Genomic DNA, 24,509 nt, shown 5'->3' with positions numbered 1-24,509 from the left:
TATTTTAGATTTCTGATGGACATCAATCCAGACCACAAGCTTTCAGTAGATTAAGTAGATCAACTGAATTCTTAATACACTGGATTTGTCAAGAGTCCATAGGCCGCATCCATAGGCCGCGCAACTGGTCGGCATTATCTTTAAAAATAACAAATCCCCCCCCCCAAAACCTCTGACACAAAATAAAGCCAAGTTTCCATCACGCATTTGTAACGCCTCTGGTGCCTTTTTCCTCCTCCCCTTCATTTCTCTCTCTCTCTCTCTCTCTCTCTCTCTCTCTTGCTTTCCTTCCCCCCACCGGACTTCCTTTACTAAGATGGCGGGTTGGTGAGTAGAGACCTTGCTGTGGGTGGGTGGGTGGTGAGTAGAGACCTTGCTGTGGGTGGGGGGTGGGTGGGTGGGGAGTAGAGACCTTGCTGTGGGTGGGGGGTGGGGAGTAGAGACCTTGCTGTGGGTGGGTGGGTGGTGAGTAGAGACCTTGCTGTGGGTGGGGAGTAGAGACCTTGCTGTGGGTGGGTGGGTTGGTGAGTAGAGACCTTGCTGTGGGTGGGTGGGTTGGTGAGTAGAGACCTTGCTGTGGGTGGGGGGTGGGTGGGTGGGGAGTAGAGACCTTGCTGTGGGTGGGGGGTGGGTGGGTTGGTGAGTAGAGACCTTGCTGTGGGTGGTGGGTTGGTGAGTAGAGACCTTTGCTGTGGGTGGGTGGTGAGTAGAGACCTTGCTGTGGGTGGGGGGTGGGTTGGTGAGTAGAGACCTTGCTGTGGGTGGGGGGTGGGTGGGTGGGGAGTAGAGACCTTGCTGTGGGTTGGTGAGTAGAGACCTTGCTGTGGGTGGGTGGGTTGGTGAGTAGAGACCTTGCTGTGGGTGGGTGGGGAAAGTGGGACATTCACGTTTAAGTGCATGGCATGAGCAGGGAACGTCTTTCCCCTCTCCTCTCCATGGGCAAACGCCATATTCCAGCTCAAGGTAAGGGTGACGTTTGTTTTACCTTTTTTTTTTTTTTTTTAAATTTTATTTAAATTTTAACAAAACAAATACATGTATGAACTCATAGTACGCGATGGTACCTACATTATAAATTCGATTATACATTTAAATTTGATTATACCTGTATTGTTCTGTATTATCTCCCCATCCACAACCCCCCTCCCCCCACCCCCCAGTTAGAAAAAAGAGGAAAAAGGAGAAGAAGAAAGATAAAGAAATTAAAAAATTAAAAAAAGGAAAGAAAGAAAGAAAGAAGAAAGAAGGAAACCTGGAGACAAGAAGGAAACACTTCCAGCTAATTTCTTATTAAATTCTTTTTAAGGGGTATCAAAACAATCCTGAAATTAAATATTTCCAATTCTTAATCCTAGTTTTAAAGTGAATGGGTTCCAAAGTTTCAAAAAGAAATCATATTTATTTCTCAGATTATAAGTAGCTTTTTCTAATGGGATACAACTACGCATTTCTGCATACCATCTTGCAATTCTTATTTCATTGTGATCTTTCCAAGTGACCGCCACACATTTTTTTGCTATTGCTATTGCTATTTTGAGAAATCTTTCCTGATATTTATCTAAAATTAATCTTGGTAATATTCCTTTAGTATCTCCCAATAAAAACAACCTTGAATCCAATGGTATGGTCTTATTCATCAATTGTTCCAAAAAGTTTTTTAGGTCTTTCCAAAAAGGAGTTACCTTAGGACATGCCCATGTGGAGTGTAAAAAAGTACCCACATCCTGGTTGCATCTAAAACAAATTTCAGGTAAATTTGGATTTAAATTGTTTAATTTTTTCGGAGTTAAATATAGTTGATGTAAAAAATTGTATTGTACTAAACTATATCTCACATGAATAGTATTTTTCATACTTTCTAAACACAATCTTTCCCAACTTGGTTCATCAATGCTAATATTCAGATCTGTTTCCCATCTTTGTCTTGATTTTTGAATTCCTGTCTTTGGACTAGATTTTTGTAACAATTTATACATTGAAGATATAATCTTTTTTAGTTCCCTTGCCCTGAATCAGGGATTCAATTCCTTTAATTTGAAATAAAAACATTGAATTACCTAACTTTTCCCTTAAATAAGATTGTAATTGATAATAGAAAAAATACTATTCCCTGGAATTTGATATTTGTTTCTCAATTGAGAAAATGTCTTCGTAGCAATCTCCCATATGTTTAATACCCTTCTGTTCCCAGACTTGTAATATTTGATTATTCCAAGCAAACGGCAGTAATCTATTTTTTACTAATGGAGTTTTAGCTGTTAGAAAAAATCTTTTATCATTAGCTTTAACTGTTTTCAACAATATATTAATTAAATGTTTTAGCAAAGGTGACTCTTGATCCTTAACTAATAGCTTCGCTTCCCATTTATACAATACAATACAATACAATACAATATATCTTTATTGTCATTGTACCCAGGGGTACAACGAGATTGGGAATGCGCCTCCCATACGATGCAATAATTTAAGTAATTTAGAGAGCAGCAACCCAATGAAACGAAACAGTTGTAACAATTTTGGACAGGGTAAAGTGCAAGTTGATCTATGCGTTGTGGCCATCCGGCTCAGCAGGACCGGTTCATAGCAGCTATGGCCCTGGGGATGAAGCTGTTCCTGAGTCTGGAGGTGCGGGCGTAGAAGGCCTTGTATCGTCTGCCCGATGGAAGGAGTTCGAACAGACTGTTGCAGGGGGGTGAAGAGTCTTTGTGGATGCTGGTGGCTTTTCTGAGGCATCGTGTGTTGTAGATGCCCTCTAAGTCTGGTAGCTGTGTTCCGATGGCCCTCTGAGCTCTATGGACTACCCGCTGTAGAGCTTTCCTTTCTGCCTCCGTGCAGCTGAGGTACCACACAGGGATGCCATGCGTTAGGATGCTCTCGATGGTGCAGCGGTAGAAGGTCGTCAGCAGCTGTTGGAGTAGACCAGACTTTTTCAGTGTTCTTAAGTAGAACAGTCTTTGTTGTGCCTTCTTGACCAGCGCAGCAGTGTTATTGGACCATGTTAGGTCCTCCGAAATGTGAGTGCCCAGAAACTTGAAGCTGGACACTCTCTCCACACTGTCCCCGTTGATAGAGATCGGGGCATATTCCCCGTTATGTGACCTACGGAAGTTGATGATCAGCTCCTTGGTGGTATTTAGGGACAGGTTGTTATCCGAGCACCAGTCCGCCAGGTTCTACACCTCCGCTCTATAGTTTGTTTCATCCCCGTTGGTGATCAGCCCGATCACCGTTGTGTCATCTGCAAACTTGACAATGGTGTTGGTGTCGAATGCAGGAACACAGTCGTGTGTGAAGAGGGAGTAGAGCATGGGGCTCAGAACACAGCCCTGTGGTGTGCCGGTACTCAGGGTGATAGTGGAGGACAGGTGCGGGCCCATTCTCACTGCCTGCGGTCGTTCCAGCAGGAAGTCCAGGATCCAGTCACATAGTGACGAGCTGAGGCCTAGCTGGTGGAGTTTGGTGATGAGCTTGGTGGGGATGACCGTGTTGAAGGCGGAGCTATAGTCTATGAATAGCATCCTCACGTACGTGCCCTGTCTCTCTAGGTGAGTCAGGACAGTGTGAAGAGCCAGAGAGATGGCGTCCTCTGTGGATCTATTTGCCCTGTATGCAAATTGATGTGGGTCCAGTGAGTCAGGGATGCTGGATTTGATGTGTGAGAGGACCAGCCTCTCAAAGCACTTCATGACTATCGGCGTTAGGGCAACCGGGCGGTAGTCGTTCAGGTTGGAGATCTTTGCTTTTTTCGGCACCGGAACTATGATAGCCGACTTCAGGCACTTGGGGACCGTAGCCAGAGATAACGACAAGTTAAAGATCCTGGTGAATACCTCAGCCAGCTGTTCAGCATAGTCCTTCAGTACCCTTCCTTGAACTCCATCCGGTCCTGCAGCCTTGCGTGGGTTGACCCTTTGCAGAGCACGTTGTACCTCCTGTGTGCTCAGTTGCAAGACCTGTCCCACCGCCTCGGCTGGGGTTCTTTCACTCAAGGTGGTTTTGCCAGTTTCAAAGCGGGCAAAGAAGGTGTTAAGCTCGTTGGTCAGTGCCATATCGCTGTGGGGGCAGGCAGGGCTGCTCTTGTAGCCAGTGATGTCCCTGACACCCTGCCACATGCTTCTGGTGTCCGTGGTGTTGAAGTGGTCTTCCACCCGTTGCCTATGGGTGTCTTTGGCCCTTTTAATACCTTTGTTCAGGTGTGATCTGGCAACACTGTATGCTGAAGTGTCACCAGATTTAAAGGCAATGTTGCGTGCCCTCAGCAGGTTCTGTACCTCCTTGTTCATCCAGGGTTTCCGGTTTGGGAACATCCTTATCTCCTTGTCTTCCATGACATTCTCCACACAGCAGTTGATGTAGGGGAGCACAGTGGATGCGTATTCCTCCAAGTCTACCTCTGAACCGTAGGTGGCCTGTTGTGCAAAAAGGTCCCAGTCGGTGCGATCAAAGCAGTCCTGGAGTTGTAGGGTGGCATCCTCGGGCCATATTTTGACCGTCTTTCTTGTGGGTTTGGTCTTGCGGATGAGGGGTTTGTATGCGGGCAGTAGAAACAGTGAGAGGTGATCGGATTGTCCCAGGGGTGGGCAGGGGAGAGCTCTGTAGGCGTCCTTTACATTGGTGTACACCTTATCCAGTGTGTTTGAGCCCCTGGTAGGGCACTGCACATGCTGATGGAATTTGTGGAGCGAGGCTCGTAGGTCGACCTGATTGAAGTCCCCTGCAACAATGAAGGCACCGTTGGGGTGGGCATCCTGCTGCTTACTGATGGCCGAGTGCAGCTGTGCTAGTGCTAGGTTAGCATTAGCCTGTGGGGGAATGTATACGGCCATGATGATGACCACCGTAAACTCCCGCGGCAGATAGAATGGCCTACATTTGAGCAGTAAGTACTCCAGGTCTGGGGAGCAGTAGCTCTCTATTGCGGAGTGGTTGGTGCACCAGTCATTGTTGATGTAGATGCAGAGCCCACCGCCCTTGCTCTTACCGGAAGTCCTTTGTTCTATCAGCACGATGTAGTGGGCGGTTTGTTAGCTCCACAGCCCCGTCGGGGACCAGCGCGTTGAGCCACGTCTCCGTGAAGATCAGCGCGCAGCAGTCTTTCAGGGATCGCTGGGTGTTGATCCACAGCCTGACCTCATCCAGCTTGTTGGAGAGTGACCGGACATTGGCGAGAAAGATGCTTGGTAAGGACGGTCTTTGTGGGGCCCTCCTTAGCCTGGCCTGCACCCCCGCTCTCCAACCACGTTTTTGCTTCCTCTCCCTGCGCTGGCTCCGTCTCCAACCCCCCAGTGTGGTGGTCCAGGGGCCTGTTCTACCGAGCTCCGTCGGGACTTTGGTGTCCGATGTTGAGCAGCTCCATGCGGCTCCATGTGCGATCCGCCTTCCGGGAGCTGCGGTGCCTTGGGGGACACGCTGCTGCTGCCGTTGGACCTGGACCTGCTGCTGCTGCCATTGGACCTGGACCTGCCGCCACCGTTGGACCTGCTGCTGCCATTGGACCTGGACTTCTTGATCCTTAACTAATAGCTTCGCTTCCCATTTATAGATAAATTCTTCTGGGCATAGTTCTTTTATTTTATCCATTTCAATTTTAACCCATGCTGTTTTTCCACCCTCTTGATAAAAGGATGAAATAAAACTCATTTGTGTTGCCAGATAGTAATTTTTAAAATTTGGTAATTGCAGTCCACCTAATTCAAATTTCCATGTGAATTTTTCCATAGACACTCTTGGCATTTTACCTTTCCAAAGAAAATTTCTCACAATTTTATTCAATTCTTGAAAAAAATTATTTGGTAAAGGTATAGGCAGTGTTTGAAATAAATACTGTAACCTCGGAAAAATATTCATTTTAATACAGTTCACTCTCCCTAGCAATGTAATTGGAAGATTCATCCATTTCTTCAAGTCCTCCTCAATTTTTTTAATTAGTGGTTTATAATTTAGTTTATACAGATTATTTAACTTATTATCTACTTTAACCCCTAAGTACTTCATGCCTTCTTTTTGCCATTTAAACTGACTTTCTCTTTTACATTGATCATAATTACCTTCAGAAAGAGGCATTATTTCAGTTTTATCTTTATTAATTTTATATCCTGATACTTTCCCATATTCTTCCAGTCTGAAATATAATTTTCTTAAGGATTCCAATGGTCTAGTAAGACAAATTAAAACATCATCTGCAAATAAAGTAATTTTGTGATTTTCCTGATTCACTTTAAATCCTTCAATGTCTAAATCTGATCTTATTAGCTCTGCCAGAGGTTCAATGGCCAATACAAATAAAGCCGGTGACAAGGGACATCCCTGTCTACTAGATCTTTCCAAATTAAATGATTGAGAAGATTGGCCATTTGTCACCACTTTGGCTTTAGGTTGTTTATAAAGAGCTTTGTTTTACCTTGAATACAACACGTTTGTTTTACCTTGAATACAACACAAAAGTGCTGGGGCAACTCAGTGGGAAGTTGGGAAGGAATTCCCTCCAAAGATGCTGCCTAAACCACATAGTTCGTCCAGCACTTTTAAGCTCAACTCAAAATTTCCAACATCTGCAGTTTCCTGTGTTTGTCTCTCTCTTTGTTTTTCTTTTAACCTTGGCTGTACTTAGGCAGGAGAGTGCGGCGGATGTAAGATAAATTGCATCTTGTTCTCATTGGAGGCCCGAACACTTGTATGTACAGAACAATTATAAAATAATAATTTGGCATCTCCTGCCTATACAATTCAATGATAGATCAGCCATGATATTATCTCTTTACAACTCACCCTCACTAACCCTATATCGTTTCATTTGCTCCAAGTTACATTTTGCAAGCGCTGAATTCTGTTCACGAACTTTAAATGTAGTGGCCAGTTGGAGTCATAAGAGACTGTGGGTGATGTAATTTAGAGAGAAAAAAACACTATTGTAGGAATTCAGCATCCGTGGCACCTCATCAGGACTTTTTCTTGGGCTACAAGTTTTCTTTGCAGAAATTATGTATTTGCATTCTTGGGCACCTGTTCATCTATACATTTGTAACATTGGGCAGTTTTTCAAAATTATTTCTGTTGGGATTGAGCAATGTTCTGTGATTTGGTTTGTTAAAAAAAGTACTGATGCAAACTGATGAAAATGCTCCCTTGAGACACCACCTGATAATTGCCACACTTTGGGAGGGTTTGGTGGTATTAGATTAAACCTTTACAACAATACTAAAAGTATAAACAATAATAAGTGTAATCTTATAAGAGTGGTATGCTTTAAAAAACCTTTTCAGTTATTCAAAGTTCAATAGTTAGCAAAAAATATAATTTAAATATATTTTAAAAAATCAAAATTAAACGCAAACCAAATTTTAACTTTTAGTATAAATGTCTGTTCAAATGTTTCTGGTTTTATGTATTTCCTTTTTTTTCCATTCTACCCCTTCCCTTGTTATCACCTATCCTTGTGCTTTAACTCTTTTCTATATTTCTTAAATTCATTACTTTTAACAAAAATCTTAATTTCACTGACTAAACAACTGACAAAACCTCCGTTGTTCTCAAGGCAGACAACTGCACATTTCCACTGTCATACAGAGAAATAAGTGCTTACTGACATCATCCACAGACAGATAAAACGCTATCAAAAGATACGTCCAATATTTTTTGCTCTTCCATGGCAGAGCAGATAGCTTCTCTTTGGTAGTTCTTCAATCAGTTTTAATGCTGAATATCGATAATATTTAAAGTTTCAGGAATATAGGCCTAGCCGACACAACTACCCACTATAGTCCCAAATCATCGTTGCTAATTAGCATTTTATGCCACTCCAAGGTCATATTTCCTTCCTGGTTTATTTACCGGCACTGAACAGAATAATCTAGGAGAGAGTGCACGCATTAACTTTAGAGTTGTATCCTTGATGTTATGGCAAAAATCTATTTGACCTTTTTATATATTTTGCCTTTCCACAAAGGGTTCTTCAGTTAGATTCTTGCTCGTCCATAGTTCTTGTCTTCTTGAGAAAAAAAATCTGTGGTGTTTAATTAGAATCCAAAATGGATGACTCCACATTCAATGCTGAACTCCATTGTCATCGTTTTCATCACTCCCAATTTGTTAATGCCGTTTCTCAATTTTCTGCTTCTATCTACACTATTTACTGCATGAGGGTGTTGATCTGAAAAGTCACCTATCCATATTCTCTTGAGATGCTTGACTCACTGGGTTACTTCAGCATTTTTTTTAACCTTTCTTTGGTAAATCAGCATCTGCAGTTACTTGTTATTACACTATTTACTGTTAGAAATGTCATTAAAAGGTTTTACTGGTTTGGGAACTATCCAAGTCTGCAAGAAATTGCAGTGAGGTCCCAGTCCGTCACGCAAACCAGGCTTTCCGCCTCTGACTCCATGTGCACTTCACGCAACCTCGGAAAAGCAGCCAACGTAATCAGAGACTTGTCTCACCCTGGTCATTCCTTCTTCTCCCTGCTCTTTTTGGGCAGATCCCCATCTGTTATCAGGATTCTGAATAGTCCTTCCATAAGCTAGGGCACTGTCCGAGTCACCTCTACTACTTGAGATGTGACCTCTACTACTTGAGACTGCTTCTCCATCACGTAAAAGGGCCAGTATCCTTCGATTCATCGAGAACACATGACGGACATATTCTTCCTTCCTTCAAAGACGTCTGCATAGAAAGAGGTTTGTTGCAAACTGACGACCATTGGCAACAGACGATGGAAGATGCTGAACGGACAAGACTCCCCGAAGCAATGAGAGATTTGTTTGTTTTGCTGACGATTGCTGAGATCAACACGTCTCGACAATTATGGGATCGCTTCAAGAATTTAATGTCTGAAGATTACCTTCAAAGAGAACGGAGAACAATCGATGATCCAAATATCATGATTGATGAGAGGCATCATGATCAGGCTCTGTTGTATATTCAAGACAAGCTTGTGAATTACAACAATACACTGGGATACTTTCATGTGCCACTCCCAAGACATGGAAGGATGAACCTTGATGGTGACAATCTAGAATTGCTGAGTGAACTGCAGTACAATAGACCTGAACAACAGTAATTTGTTGAAGAGAAGGAGCCTCTGCTGAATGCTGAGCAAAGAGCAGTGTATGGCCATGTGTGCAGCTGCTTGGAAAGGAATGTTCCTTCAATGTTTTTCATTGATACACCAGCAGGAATGGGCAAAACAATTCTCATCAATTTGATCCTCTTCAAAGTTCGAGGTCAAGTTGATGTTGCTTTTGCTGTAGCATCCTCTGGTATAGCAGCCACATTGATGCCTGGTGGAAGAACTGCACATTCTCGATTCAAGATGCCCATCGAAGTGACCGATAATACCATGTGCAACAATGAGAAGAACTCCAACATGGTTCATTTGATCAGGAGTGTGAGACTGATTGTTCGGGATGAGTGCCCGATGATTAGGAGGGAGAGCTTTGAAGTGGTGGACAGAACTCTTCGACATCTATGCAGAAAGAACGATGAGCCTTTTGGCGGCATTCTTACCTTTTGTTGTGGCGATTTTCGCCAACTCCTTCCTGTTGTGAAAAGGGGAAATGATGCTGATGTTGAAAATTCCTGCATCAAGAAATCCTATTAACGTTCAAATTGTTATATTTTGTTATTCACATTTTAAACTTCAATAAATCCCTTTTCCACTTGCTGTGCCCGTCAGCCGCCCGTGCGCAGTAATACCTCCATGTTCCACGTCACCATGGAAACCCGACGGGCGGGAATGGCCAGAGAGCCCCTAAGAATGGAGGGAGGGGGTAAGGGGGGATGGAGTGGGTGACTGGGGTGCGGGAGGGGAAGGGGGGGAGTCGGTGGGGAAGAAGAGGGGTTGAGGGGATGGAGTGAGGGAGGGGAGGGTGCTAGACCAATGCAGAAAAAAAAAAAAACATTTTAAAGAAAAATCGCGATTTTCATTGAGATTTGTTTAATTTTTTTTAAACGCATTTATTTTAAAGAAAAAAGTCCCAACATCACAATGGCAACCCAATGAGTTATGGGCCCAACGTGTCCACTTGGTCTAGTGTATATATAATAATCAATAAAGCAATAAATTAATAATACTACTATCAGATAACAATGATAGTGCTGAACCAAAGTCCATAACCAAGGTCAGTCTGTGGAAGATTAGATTTGCTGAGGGAAGTGTGTGTTGAACCTGGTGGTCACAGTTTTAAGGCTTCTGTACCTTCAATCCAAGACGTGGTGGTGGGCAGAGGTAAGGAACACTTTTACAAAGAGTTGTGGACACTGCCCGGTCCATCACGGACTCTTAGTTTAGAGATACAGTCTGGAAACAGGCCCTTCGGCCCACTGTGTCTGCACCGACCCAGCGATCCCCGCACATTAACACTACCTTACACACACACTAAGGACAATTTTACATTTACAACAAGCCAATTAACCTCCAAACCTATCCATCTTTGGAGTGTGGTAGGAAACCGGAGAAACCCCACGCAGGTCACGTACAAACTCCGTACAGATAGCACCCGTGGTCAGGATCGAACCCGGGTCTCCGGCGCTGTAAGGCAGCAACTCTACCGCTGCACCACCTTGCCCCCCACCATCAAAGGGATCTACCGGTGTCGCTGCCTCCAAAAGGCAGCCGGCATCATCGAGGACCCACACCACCCTTGCCATGCTCTCATTTCACTCCTGCCATCAGGAAGAAGGTACAGGAGCCTGGAAAACCTAATGTCCAGGTTCAGGAGCAGCTTCCCCTCGGCAACTTAGGGGCAGCACGTGGCACAGCGGTAGAGTCAAGTCAAGCCAATGTTATTTGTATAGTACATTTAAAAACAACCCACGTTGACCAAAGTGCTGTACATCTGATTAGGTACTAAGGAAAAAATGAAACATACAGTAGCACACAAACACAACAGCACATACAAAACAGTTCACAGCGCCTCCTCAATGAGTCTCAAACGCTAGGGAGTAGAAATAGGTTTTGAGCCTGGACTTAAAGGAGTCGATGGAGGGGGCAGTTCTGATGGGGAGAGGGATGCTGTTCCACAGTCTAGGAGCTGCAACCGCAAAAGCGCGGTCACCCCTGAGCTTAAGCCTAGACCGCGGGATAGAGTTGCTGCCTTGCAGCGCCAGTGACCTGCGTTCTATCCTGACTATTGGGTGCCGTCAGTACGGAGTTTCTACGTGCTCCCTGGGACCTGCGTGGGTTTTCTCCGGGTGCTCCAGTTTCCTCCTACGCTCCAAAGACGGACAGGTTTGTCGGTTAAAGGTAGACACAAAAAGCTGGAGTAACTCAGCGGGTCAGGCAGAATCTCTGGAGAGAAGGAATGGGTAATATTTTGGGTCGAGACCCTTCTTCAGTCTGGAGCAGCGGTAGAGTTGCTACCTTACAGCGCCGGAGACCCGGGTTTGATCCTGACCATGGGTGCTATCTGTACGGAAGAAGGGTCTTCAGTCTGAAGAAGGGTCTCGACCCGAAACATCACCCATTCCTTCCCTCCAGAGATGCTGCCTGACCCGCTGAGTTACTCCAGCTTTTTGTGTCCATCTTCGATTTAAACCAGCATCTGCAGTTTTCTTTCCTACAGGTTTGTAGGTTAATTGGTTGCAGTAAAATTGTAAATTGTCCCTAGTGTGTAGGATAGTGTTAGTGTGTGCAGTGATTGCTGGACAGCGCGGACTCGGTGGGACAACGAGCCTATTTTCTATGATGTATCTCAAAAAATTAGCATTAAACAATCAGCCCCATATTTGGTAGTTAAGTCCTTTTGTTCAAGACTATCTCGCCACTGAAATTGTCTCAACATCTCTGTCAAGCCCCCATATATGTTTGAATAAGGTCACCTCTCATTCTTATAACTCTGAGGAAGATAGACCCAAGCTGTCTATCCTTTCTTAATATTTATTCACAAAATGCTGGAGTAACTCAGCAGGTCAGGCAGCATCTCAGGAGAGAAGGAATGGGTGACGTTTCGGGTCGAGACCCTTCTTCAGACTGATGTCAGGGGGGCGGGACAAAGGAAGGATAGAGGTGGAGACAGGAAGATAGAGGTAGAAATGGGAAGGGGGAGGGGGGGAAGAGAGGGACAGAGGAACTATCTAAAGTTGGAGAAGTCAATGTTCATACCGCTGGGCTGCAAGCTGCCCAAGCGAAATATGAGGTGCTGTTCCTCCAATTTGCGGTGGGCCTCACTATGGCACTGGAGGAGGCCCATGACAGAAACGCTATCTTCCTGTCTCCACCTATATCCTTCCTTTGTCCCTCCCTCCTGACATCAGTCTGAAGAAGGGTCTCGACCCGAAACGTCACCCATTCCTTCTCACCTGAGATGCTGCCTGACCTGCTGAGTTACTCCAGCATTTTGTGAATAAATACCTTCGATTTGTACCAGCATCTGCAGTTATTTTCTTACACTGTCCTTTCTTAATAGGTTTATGAGAATGATTCCAGGAATGAGTGTGTCAACATGTGTTTTACAGCACTGGGCCTCTTCGCTGGAGTTTAAAAGGATGAAGAGGACCTCACTAAACTTACAAAATAGTGAAAGGCTTGGACAGAGTGGAGGTGGAGAGGATGTTTCCACTAGTGGGAGAGAGTCCAGAACCAGAGGTCAGAGCCTCAGAATTAAAGGACATTCCTTTAGGAAGGTGTCGAGGAGAATTTTCTTTGGTCAGAGTGTGGCGAATCTGTGGAATCCATTGCCACAAGTGGCTGTGGAGGCCAAGTCAGTGGATATTTTTAAAGCAGAGATAAATAGATTCTTGATTAGCACAGGTGTCAGGGGTTATGGGGAGAAGGCAGGAGAATGAGGGAGGAATCGATCAGCCATAGACAATAGGTGCAGGAGGAGGCCATTTGGCCCTTCGAGCCAGCACCGCCATTCAATGTGATCATGGCTGATCATTCTCAATCAATACCCCATTCTTGCCTTCTCCCCATACCCCCTGACTCTGCTATCATTAAGAGCTCTATCTAGCTCTCTCTTGAATGCATTCAGAGAATTGGCCTCCACTGCCTTCTGAGGCAGAGAATTCCAGATTCACAACTCTCTGACTGAAAAAGTTTTTCCTCATCTCCTTCCTCTGCCTTCCTATTCTTATAACCTCACACTTATCCAAATCAAACTGCATCCGCCCACTCACACAACCTGTCCAAGTCACCCTGCAACCTCATAGCATCTTCCTCACAGTTCACACGACCACCCAGCTTTGTATCATCTGCAAATTTGCTAATGGTACTTTTAATCCCTTCATCCAAGTCATGATTGAATGGCGGAGTAGAATTGAAGGGCTGAATGGCCTAATTCTGCTCTTATCACGTGAACTTATAGCGCGACCTCCCCATTCCAGGAATTAGCCCGATAAACCTCCAGCATCTATGGGGAAAGCAATGGGGAGTTTCATTCTGAAGAAGGGTCTCGACTCAAAACGTCAACCATTCCCTTTCTCCAGGGATGCTGCAAGTCCCGCTGAGTTACTCCAGCATTTTGTGTCTATCTTTATGTTTTAACTGGTGACGAATCACCAGAACCAGGAACAAAATAGAAAGCAGGCATGTTTTAAGTTGTGGAGAAGGTGGGGGGTGGGGGAAGGGGGGTTGGAGTGAACAAAGGCAGTATATCTGTAATAAGGTGGAAACCAAGTGAAAAACTGCATGGCACAGATGGTGTGGATGTCGGCTGAAGGCGGGTGGAGAAAGCTTGTTAATTATTCCTGATCTGTGTGCTGGAGCAGTAAATGGGTAATGAATGAGGGCTGTCAGGAGAGGACAGAAGGACAATAATACTGGATCAGCGAGACACAGTATATCACAGCTGCAGTAAACGTGCAACTATAGAGAACGCTATTAACACCCTGCAGGCCAAGTCAGAGGACAAACTGAGTTAGCATCCTATTTGTATAGGTTGCAGCTGAATGAACCTAATTTAAAAAGTACATCACATCACAGCTTGATATACTTCTTAAATGCACATTAAATGAGCGGCACGGTGGCGCAGCGGTAGAATTGCTGCCTTACAGCGAATGCAGCGCCAGAGACCCGGGTTCGATCCCGACTACGGGTGCCGTCTGTACGGAGTTTGTACGTTCTCCCCGTGACCTGCGTGGGTTTTCTCCGAGATCTCCGGTTTCCTCCCACACTCCAAAAACGTACAAGTTTGTAGGTTAATTGGCTTGTTATAAGTGTAAATTGTCTCTAGTATGTATCGGATAGCGTTAGTGTGCGGGGATCGCTGGTCAGTGTGGATTCAGTGGGCCAAAGGGCCTGTTTCCAGGCTGTATTTCTAAACTAAACAAAAATTCAGCTGCAACCTCTACAATTAACAAAATTCAATGTAGTTAAATTCATAATAAAATTAACATGACACAAAAATAAATCTCTGAGGTAAATCTCTGCACTACCTCAACTTTTACAAAGCCTTTTCAAAGAATTCCAATAATTAAAATGACTCAGTGGGCCACAGGGCCTGTTGTATCACTAAACAAAGTTCAAGTGTAAAAGGCTTTGTCATATAGACTTGATGTGAACTGGAAAAATTAAATTCCACTTTAATTAATTTCTACTTGCTGTAGCTTTATGGACACATTAAATGCAAAGATCTGCATCGTTCAAAACCTTAGGACATCTAAAATTAACTCAGTAAGAGGAATTCACTAGACGTGGCGGCACGGTGGCACAGCGGTAGAGTTGCTGCCTTACAGCACTTGCAGCGCCAGAGACCCAGGTTCGATCCTGACTACGGGTGCCGTCTGTACAGAGTTTGAGCGTTCTCCCCATGACCTGCATGGGTTTTTTTCCGAGATCTTCGGTTTCCTCCCACACTCCAAAGATGTACAGGTTTGTAGGTTAATCTGCTTGCTATAAATTTAAATTGTTCCTAGTGTGTGTAGGGCAGTGTTAGTGTGTGGGGATCGCTGGTCAGTGCGGACCCGGTGGGCTGAAGGGCCTGTTTCTGCGCTGTATCTCTAAAATAAACTAAAAAATGTAAACTCTTTCATTTGTGACAGTGGAATAACAACCGTAGTACCGAACCTGAACTACAAATAGGGGAGAAAAAGTTAGAATTTTAATTTGAATCTTTCCAGATGACAGCCAGATCTTCACATAAATTCTTTCATGGTGTATTTATATTAATGTGAAGTTTTTACGAAAGTATTGCTGGTGACAGACAGCATAAATCCGAGCAGTGTTTAGACTAAACTTCCAGCAGTAAACTTTAGCTTTTTGTTTAGTTTTTCAACATTACATTCCATTTGCCATTTGTTGCTTTAGAGCCACATAACCAGGCCCTGCAGCTCAACTCAGTCCATGCTGACCAAGATGTTCCATCTAAGCTAGTCCCATTTGCCCGTGTTTGGCCCATATCCTTTGGCCGTGTTTGGCCCCGTCCTTTATAAACTCCACTGGCTCCCCATCCCCCAGAGAATCCAGTACAAAATCCTCCTCATAACCTACAAAGCCCTCCATAACCTGGCCCCATCCTACCTGACCGACCTCCTCCACAGGCACACTCCCACCTGCACCCTCCGCTCTGCCGCTGCCAATCTCCTATCCCCCCACATCCGGACTAAACTCAGATCCTGGGGGGACAGGGCTTTCTCCATCGCTGCTCCCACCCTATGGAACTCACTACCCCAAACCGTTAGAGACTCCCCCACACTCACCACATTCAAAACATCGCTGAAGTCTCACCTGTTCAGCACTGCCTTCAACCACTGAAGGTCACCTCACCTACTGTCTCCTTTCTCTGTTCATTTATTTATTTACTTATTTATCTATTTATTAATTTCCCTATGTTCTCAAAATCTCTGTAAAGCGTCTTTGAGTATATGAAAAGCGCTATATAAATAAAATGTATTATTATTATTATCCCTTTAAACCTTTCCTATCCATGTACCTGTCCAAGTGTCTTTTAAATTATGTGATAGTACATGTATAATTGAATTTATAATGTAGATATCATTGGGTACTATGAGTTGTAACATGTATGTGCTTTGTTCAAATTTAAATAAAATTAAAAAAATAAAATAATTAAAAAAAATAAAATGATGTGATAGTACCTACATCATCCACCACCTCTGGCAGTTTGTTCCTTATACGCATCACCATCTGTGTGAAAAAATTGCCTCATGGATTTTTATGAAATCTTGCCCCTCCCACCTTAAACCAGCGTCCTCTGGTTCTTGATTCCCCTACTCTGAGTAAAAGACAGTGTATTCACCCTATCAATTCCCGTTATGATTTTATACACTTCTATAAGATCAGTCATTGGCCTCTGTACTCCAAGGAATAATGTCCTAGCCTGCCCATCTCCCTATAGTTCAATAGACAATAGGTGCAGGAGGAGGCCATTCGGCTCTTCGAGCCAGCACCGCCATTCAATGTGATCATGGCTGATCATTCTCAATCAGTACCCCGTTCCTGCCTTCTCCCCATACCCCCTGATTCCGCTATCCTTAAGAGCTCTATCCAGCTCTCTCTTGAATGCATTCAGAGAATTGGCCTCCACTGCCTTCTGAGGCAGAGAATTCCACAGATTCACAACTCTCTGACTGTCAAAGTTTTTCCTCATCTCAGTTTTAAATGGCCCACCCCTTATTCTTAAACTGTGGCCCCTTGTTCTGGACTCCCCCAACATTGGGAACATGTTTCCTGCCTCTAACGTGTCCAACCCCTTAATTTATTTCATATTTATTTCATATTTCATAACCCCTTAATAATCTTATACGTTTCGATAAGATCTCCTCTCATCCTTCTAAATTCCAGTGTATACAAGCCTAGTCGCTCGAGTCTTTCAACATATGACAGTCCCGCCATTCCGGGAATTAACCTAGTAAACTTACGCTGCACGCCCTCAATAGCTGCAGACCATCAACACCTGGCAACATCCTCATAAATCCTCTCTGCACTCTTTCCAGCTTTAGAACATCACTTCAGATAGCAGGGTGACCAAAACTGAATGCAATACTCCAAATGCAGCCTCACCAACGTCTTGCACAACTGTAACATAACATCCCAACTTCAATATTCAATACCCTGGCTGATGCAGGTCAACGTACCAAAAGACTTCTTTACCACACTTATATATCTGCAATGTCACTTTCAGAAAAATATGTACCTGCACTCGAAGATCCCGCAGCTCTACACCACTCCTCAGAATCCACAATGAATTCAACGTCCCGCCCTGCTTTCCCAAAATGCAACCCCTTGCACTTATCTGCAATCCCCCTCATGATTTTATTTATTTTTTATCTTTTATATTTGTTTTATTATATTTTGTCCAATCTTTTCAGCTGCCACCCATCTTTGTGTAATTACATAGGGAACAAAATCGAAGGTAGACACAAAATGCTGAGGTAACTCAGCGGGTCAGGCATCATCTCGGGAGGGAAAGAATGGGTGATGTTTCGGGTCGACACCCTTCTTCAGATTGAAGTCTGAAGAAGGATCTCGACCCGAAACGTCACCCATTCCTTCTCTCCCGTGATGCTGCCTGACTCGCTGAGTTACTTCAGCATTTTGTGTCTACCTTTGTGTAATTATGTTGGTTTTTTTAAAAAGCTAATAAGAAAAGTTGGTCATGGGACTGCAGTTAAACTGAGCATGTGTTGTTGTGAAATGGTGAACAGAGGTATATTCACTGGACTCTAAAACACAGGCTAGGGTTTGTAATGTTGGTCATGGCTCAATCGCTGTGGGGTGCAAAGTTTCCAAAGGCTGACAGCTGAAGTGCGAGAGGGAGATTGTGTTTGCAAATTCGAAACAGAAGGCCAATGTATTGTTAATGATGCACAGTGAAGACAAAGAGAAAGCTTCATTCTTACTATTTATCCTTGTGCTCTGTGGAAGAGACCGGGCACAAATAGTTGCCCTGCACATAATCTTTTTAAATAGTTTTTCAACCATGCAAACACTGATATCCTTGAGGAAGAGAAATTTGCCGTCCATACCAGTCTGTCAGAGTCAAACAGCATGGAGAAAGGGCGGCATGGTGGCGCAGCCTTGCAACGCCAGAGTCCCGGGTTCCACTCTGAACGGGTGCTTTCTGACAATAGGTGCAGGAGGAGGCCATTCGGCCCTTCGAGCCAGCACCACCATTCAATGTGATCATGGCTGATCATTCTCAATCAGTACCCCGTTCCTGCCTTCTCCCCATACCCCCTGATTCCGCTATCCTTAAGAGCTCTATCTAGCTCTCTCTTGAAAGCATTGAGAATTGGCCTCCACTGCCTCCTGAGGCAGAGAATTCCACAGATTCACAACTCTCTGACTGAAAATGTTTTTCCTCTGTATGGAGTTTGTACGTTCTCCCCGTGACCGAGTGGGTTTTCTCCGGGTGCTCCAGTTTCCTCCCACACTCCAAAGACGTGCAGATTTGTTGGGCTAATTGGCTTTGTTAAAAAAAAAATTTAGTATTGTCCCAAGTGTGTAGGATAATGCCAGTGTACGGGGTAATCACTGGCCAGCATGGACTCAGAGGGCCGAAGGGCCAGTTTGTATCTCTAAAGTCGAAAGTTATCCCAGTTTTGCACCCTCCACAAAAGAGGCAATTTACAGAAGCCATCCCACAGCCCAAAGATGTCCAGGTTTGTAGGTTAATGGCCCCTGTAAAATTGCCCCCAGTGTGTTGGGAGTGGATGAGAAAGTGGAATAACATAGAATAGTGTCAATGGGTGATTGAGGGCCGGTATGGCCTCGGTGGGCAGAAGGACATGTTCCCAAACAAAACCAAATATTCCAAGAGAGCTGCAAAATGCTGGAGTAACTCAGCTGGTCAGGCAGCATCTCTGGAGAATATAGACTGACGACTCAAGTCAAGATCAAGGGTTCTGACCTGAAACATCACCTACCCACGTTCTCCAGATATGCTGCCTGACCCGCTGCGTTACGCCAGCATTTTGTGTCTACCTTTGGTATAAGCCAGCATCTGCAGTAGCTTAGACACAATATGTCGGAGTAAGTCAACGGTACAGGCAGCATCTCTGGAGGGAAGGAATGGGTGACGTTTCAGGTCGAGACCCTTCTTCAGACTGATGTCAGGGGAGGGGGCAGGACAGATAGAATGTAGTCAGAGACAGTAAGACTGGTGGAAGAACTGGGAAAGGGGAGGGGATGGAGAGGGAAAGGGCTACTTGAAGTTGGAGAAGTCAATGTTCATACCACTGGGATGTAAGCTGCCCAAGCAAAATATGAGGTGTTCCTTCTCCAATGTGCACTGGGCCTCCCTCTGACAATGGAGAAGGCCCAGGACAGAAAGGTCAGATTGGGAATGAGAGGGGGAGTTAAAGTGCTGAGCCACCGGGAGATCAGATTGGTTAAGGCGGACTAAGCGGAGGTGTTCAACGAAACGATCGCCGAGCCTGCGCTTGGTCTCGCCGATGTACAGAAGTTGACACCTGGAACAGCGGATACAGTAGATGAGGTTGGAGGAGGTGCAAGTGAACCTCTGCCTCACCTGAAAAGACTGTCAGGGTCCTTGGATGGAATCGAGGGGGCAGGTAAAGGGACAGGTGTTGCATCTCCTGCGGTTGCAGGGGAAAGTACCTGGGGAGGGGGTGGTTTGGGTGGGGACATGTTGACCAGGAAGTTGCAGAGGGAACGATCTCTGTGGAAAGCAGAAAGGGGTGGAGATGGGAAGATGTGACCAGTAATGGAATTTCGTTGGAGGTGACGAAAGTGTTGGAGGATGATTTGTTGCATGCAAAGGCTGATGGGGTGGAAGGTGAAGACAAGGGCAACTGTCCTTGTTGCGAATGGGGGGGAGGGGGAGCAAGAGCGGAGCTGCGGGATATAGAGGAGACCCAAGCGAGAGCCTCATCGATAATGGAAGAGGGGAAGCCCCGTTTCCTAAAGAATGAGGACATCTCCAATGATCCAGTACGGAAACCTCATCCTGGGCGCAGATGCAGCGTAGACGGAGGAATTGAGAGTAGAGGTAGAGTCTTTACAGGAAGCAGGGTGGGAAGAAGTGTAGTCTAGATAGCTGTGGGAGTCAGTGGATTGGTAATAGATGTCGGTCAATAATCTGTCTCGTGTGATGGACACGGTGTGATCCAGAAACGGTAGGGAGATGTCCCAAGTCTGCAGTCGCTTGTTATTACAAATATTCCAAGATTTGGTACCAGAATCAAAGAAACAGGGATACATGTCCAACTAACGATGTTGTTCTTATGCACCCATCATCCATGTCCTTATACTGTAGGTGCTGCTACTGAATAGGCATAGCAGGTTGTTGTAGTGCAGTCTGCAGCTCAACACACAGAATACTGGAAGTAACTTAAGTGTATAAGTTTCCAAAGAGCAGTTCAAATGACTTCCTCTGCCCGCGATGATACCAAACCCCGCAGTGTGCTTGCAGCTGTCCTCATTAAAGCAATTAGAAAATATTTGCAAATAGGAAACACATGCCTCCAGACTCAGGGACAGTTTCATCCCAACCCTTTATCAGGCAACTGAATCATCCTACCACAACCAGAGAGCAGTCCTGAGCTGCCATCTACCTCATAGGAGACTGTCCGACTATCTTTATTGGACTTTAATGGCTTTATCTTGCACTAAATGTGATTCATGTTATTCCCTTTATCATGTATCTGTACACTGTAAATGGCTTGATTGTAATCATGCATTGTCTTTCCCCTGACTGGCTAGCACGGAATAAAAGCTTTTCACTGTACCTTGGTGCACGTGACAATAAACTGAACTAAATGATTCCATTATGTTCCCAACTTGTGTGTCGTAGGTGACATTATGGAATCAGCATGCAAGTCATTTATCACAGAACACCCTGCTGCTGAAGTGTTTGGTATAGAGATACAGTATGAAAACAGGCCCTTTGGCCCAGTGAGTCCATACCAACCATCGGTCACCCATTCACATTAGTTCTACATTACTCCACTTTCTCATTCACCTCCTACACACTGGGGGCAATTTACCAATTATTAACAAACCTGTAAGTCTTTGTACCCACGCAGGTCACGGGGAGAACGTACAAACTCCATACAGACAGTACCCGTAGTCAGGATCGAACCCGGGACTCTAGCGCTGTAAGGCAGCAACTCTACCGCTGCGCCACCCCGTCTTGATTTTTCTTAACTTGTATAATTTCATAGCTTGACGTTATCTGTGAACAAACATCTCCATATTACAAGTCATAAGGATAAGTTGTACAACGTATAAATCCAGGCAGCGATACAAAATGAATTGTCCATCAGGATTTCGCTGTTCACTTTGACCAGTCTCCGTTTCTGAATAAGAGAGTCCAGTGCTTGTGCAGGTTTATTTATTCAGCAGTCGTTGCAGTCTATCTCCAGTAAAACTGAAAACCGTAAACTTTCTCTGTGATATTCATGCACTACAGTTGCTACAACTATGCAGCCAATAACTGGTTACACAGAAGATGGACATCGAAACAATTGCGGAACTAGGCAGAAACCTATAACGGTACAGAGATCTTCAGTAGTGACACAAACAATTACACTTTCAACATTGTAAAGCACGAGGCGTGACACTCTAGATGCTTGTGGGCAAGTGGCTCAACATGTCCCTGCGTTCTCAGATGTTGCTGAGGGCATCGACACCGGGAAGAACTTTACCTGCAAGTGAGAAACAATGGAAGGAAGAGGATCAGTGGGGTGGCCAGGAATACATTTGTAAAACTTGCTAGAATAAAATTACAGTGTTCTGGTCTACAATTACCATGTCATAATAAACTATCGTTTATTCATTCAGTTGGGAAAGAATACCTGCTTATTACACTTCCCAGTCATGTAGAGCTACTCAAACGTATTTATAAATGAATGGTGAAGGAGTTTTACAACTTTCAATAGAGACCCGGTTCTAAAAAGGAAGTTAGAGAAATCAGTATTCACACCACTGGGTTGTAAGCTGAAAGCAGAAGTCAGTGAAAGACTAGGATTTACCTTCGAGTAGTTCCAAACTGGCCCCACCGCCGGTACTAACGTGGCTGACTTTGTCTTCAGTGTTCCACTTGGCACAGCAAGTGGCTGTGTCCCCACCACCTGCAATGTTCAAGAAGGGGTTTCAACCAAAATACCAGTGTAAACTCTTACGGCCATTGAACATCGTTAAAGAGTGCGAGAATCAACGCTTGGCTTGTTCAGTGTTAAAAACCAAATTGTAAGAATATATATTCACTCATTTCATCAGTGCCTTTTAATACATCCATCCTATCATTCATTATAGATGCAGAGTACAAAGCCACAGTCCAAAGTAAATCCACGTAGAATTGCACCATTTTATGTTTTCAAAAATATATATATATTAAGAATTTTGTCTGAAATTAACCACTTTACTTCCGTTGAGGTAGACCACAGATCAAAAAGCTAGCTTCCTTTCTAAATACATTAGAACATAGAATGTGTAGGCAGGAACTACAGATGCTGGTTTAAACCAAAGACAGGCACAAAAGTCTGGAGTAACTCACAGGGTCAGGCAGCATCTCTGGAGAAGAGGAATAGGTGGCGTTTCGGGTCGAGACTCTTCTTTCGACCATAGAACATAGATTTGTGTAGCACAGAAACAGGCCCTTTGTTCCACCATGATGCCAATATAAACTAATCCCGTCTGCTGGCACATGGTCTGTATCCCTCCAATCCCTCCCCATTCCCCCTAGGTGGTAAGAATAGGAAGGCAGAGTATTATCTGAATGGTGTCAAGTTAGGAAAAGGGGACGCCTTGCCGTTTCAGAGATGCTCTGACCCAGTCGTCTGGCCATAACAATTTGGTCCTTCTCAAAGTTGCTCAGGTCTTTATTCCTGCCCATTTCTCCTGCATCCAACACATCAACTTCCAGAACTGGCTGTTCACTTGCTGCCTAATATATCCCACCCCTTGACAGGTGCCATTGTAACAAGATAATCAATGTTATTCACTTCGCCTGTCAGTGGTCATAATGTTTTGGCTGATCGGTGTATATCTAGCATTCATAGATCTCGCCTCTTTGTGAGACCTGCCTGCCCCAATTAGCAATTAAATTTTTAAGACGAACCATTTGCAACACAGCTGATCACAGAGATGTTATTGGCCTTGGAAGAGCAGAAAATGTCCTCATGTCCATCCTGTTGGAAATTATCCTCTTGGAAATAAATATATGTACTTGGATGTGAAGTGAAGGCTAAAGAAGGCAGGTTATATTCTTGATTTACCAACTTTAATACATAATAATAATAATAATAATGCATTTTATTTATATAGCGCTTTTCATATACTCAAAGACGCTTTACAGAGATTTTGAGAACATAGGGAAATGAATAAATAGATAAATAAGTAAATAAATAAATGAACAGAGAAAGGAGACAGAAGGTGAGGTGACCTTCAGTGGTTGAAGGCAGTACTGAACAGGTGAGACTTCAGCGATGTTTTGAATGTGGTGAGTGTGGAGGAGTCTCTAACGGTTTGGGGTAGTGAGTTCCATAGGGTGGGAGCAGCGATGGAGAAAGCCCTGTCCCCCCAGGATCTGAGTTTGGTCCGGATGTGGGGGGATAGGAGATTGGCAGCGGCAGAGCGGAGGGTGCAGGTGGGAGTGTGCCTGTGGAGGAGGTCGGTCAGGTAGGATGGGGCCAGGTTATGGAGGGCTTTGTAGGTTATGAGGAGGATTTTGTACTGGATTCTCTGGGCTACAAACAATCTCCCCTTGTACCATTACTTCTTATGTAGTCATGAAACACAGGGACACAATTCAACTCGAGAGCCATTGTGAAAAAATGATGTAAACAAATGTTTTTAAAAAAGACACCAAGTGCTGGAGTAACTCAGCTGGTCAGGCAGCATCTCTGGAGAAAATGGATAGGTCACGTTTCTTGTTGCAATCCAAACAAGGGCCCAAACTCAAAACGTCACCTATCCATATTCTCCAGAGATGCTGCCTGACCCGCTGAGTTACTCTAGCACTCTGGGTCTTTTTTTTGTTGTAAACCAGCATCTATCTGCAGTTTCGACCCTAATTAAGAATGTTAAAATGTTAAATGCCACCAGCATCCACAAAGACTCTTCACACCCCTGCAACAGTCTGTTCGAACTTCTACCATCGGGCAGACAATACAAGGCCTTCTACGCCCGCACCTCCAGACTCAGGAATAGCTTCATCCCCAGGGCCATAGCTGCTATGAACCGGTCCTCACATCGCACAGTGATCCGGCACAGATCTACTTGCACTTTATTCTGTTTTAAAACTGTTCCAATTTGTTTCATTGGGTTGTTCAAATTAATACTGACTAGCTAATTAAATTATTGCATCGTATGGGAGGCGCATTCCCAATCTCGTTGTACCCCTGTACAATGACAATAAAGATATATTGTATTGTATTGTATTGTAAAGATAATTATTTCCGATAAATCAATGTAACATTTTTTTGGGTAAGAATTTCAGTACGGTAGGCAGCAAATTCTGTATTGAGCCCCTGACAGCAACACACTCAGCATCAGCATCCAACTTAATTCTTACATTGTTTGACAAATTTTACACTGCATTTCATTAAGTCCTACATCCAAAATGGTCAAATATATATCAACGGTTTAG

General features: G+C 44.4%; 1 protein-coding gene across 1 annotated transcript in view; it reads right to left on the bottom strand.

Annotated features, from left to right (window-relative positions):
• Positions 1-17,496: 17,496 nt before the first annotated feature.
• The window catches only part of pgk1 (phosphoglycerate kinase 1), a 35,113-nt gene continuing 28,100 nt past the window's right edge, over positions 17,497-24,509 (bottom strand). The window contains exons 10-11 of the mRNA XM_078412588.1: positions 21,892-21,990; positions 17,497-21,564 (exon numbers count right to left, since the gene is read on the bottom strand). Of these exons, the coding sequence (XP_078268714.1) occupies positions 21,524-21,564; positions 21,892-21,990 (140 nt within the window). The 3' untranslated portion in view covers positions 17,497-21,523. The remainder of the gene's footprint in view (positions 21,565-21,891; positions 21,991-24,509) is intronic.

Source organism: Rhinoraja longicauda, chromosome 15 (genome assembly GCF_053455715.1).
Source record: "Rhinoraja longicauda isolate Sanriku21f chromosome 15, sRhiLon1.1, whole genome shotgun sequence".
Lineage (NCBI taxonomy): Eukaryota > Metazoa > Chordata > Chondrichthyes > Rajiformes > Arhynchobatidae > Rhinoraja > Rhinoraja longicauda.
The sequence above is the reverse complement of the archived record's forward strand: the minus strand, read 5'-3'. Positions and strand labels throughout refer to the sequence as shown.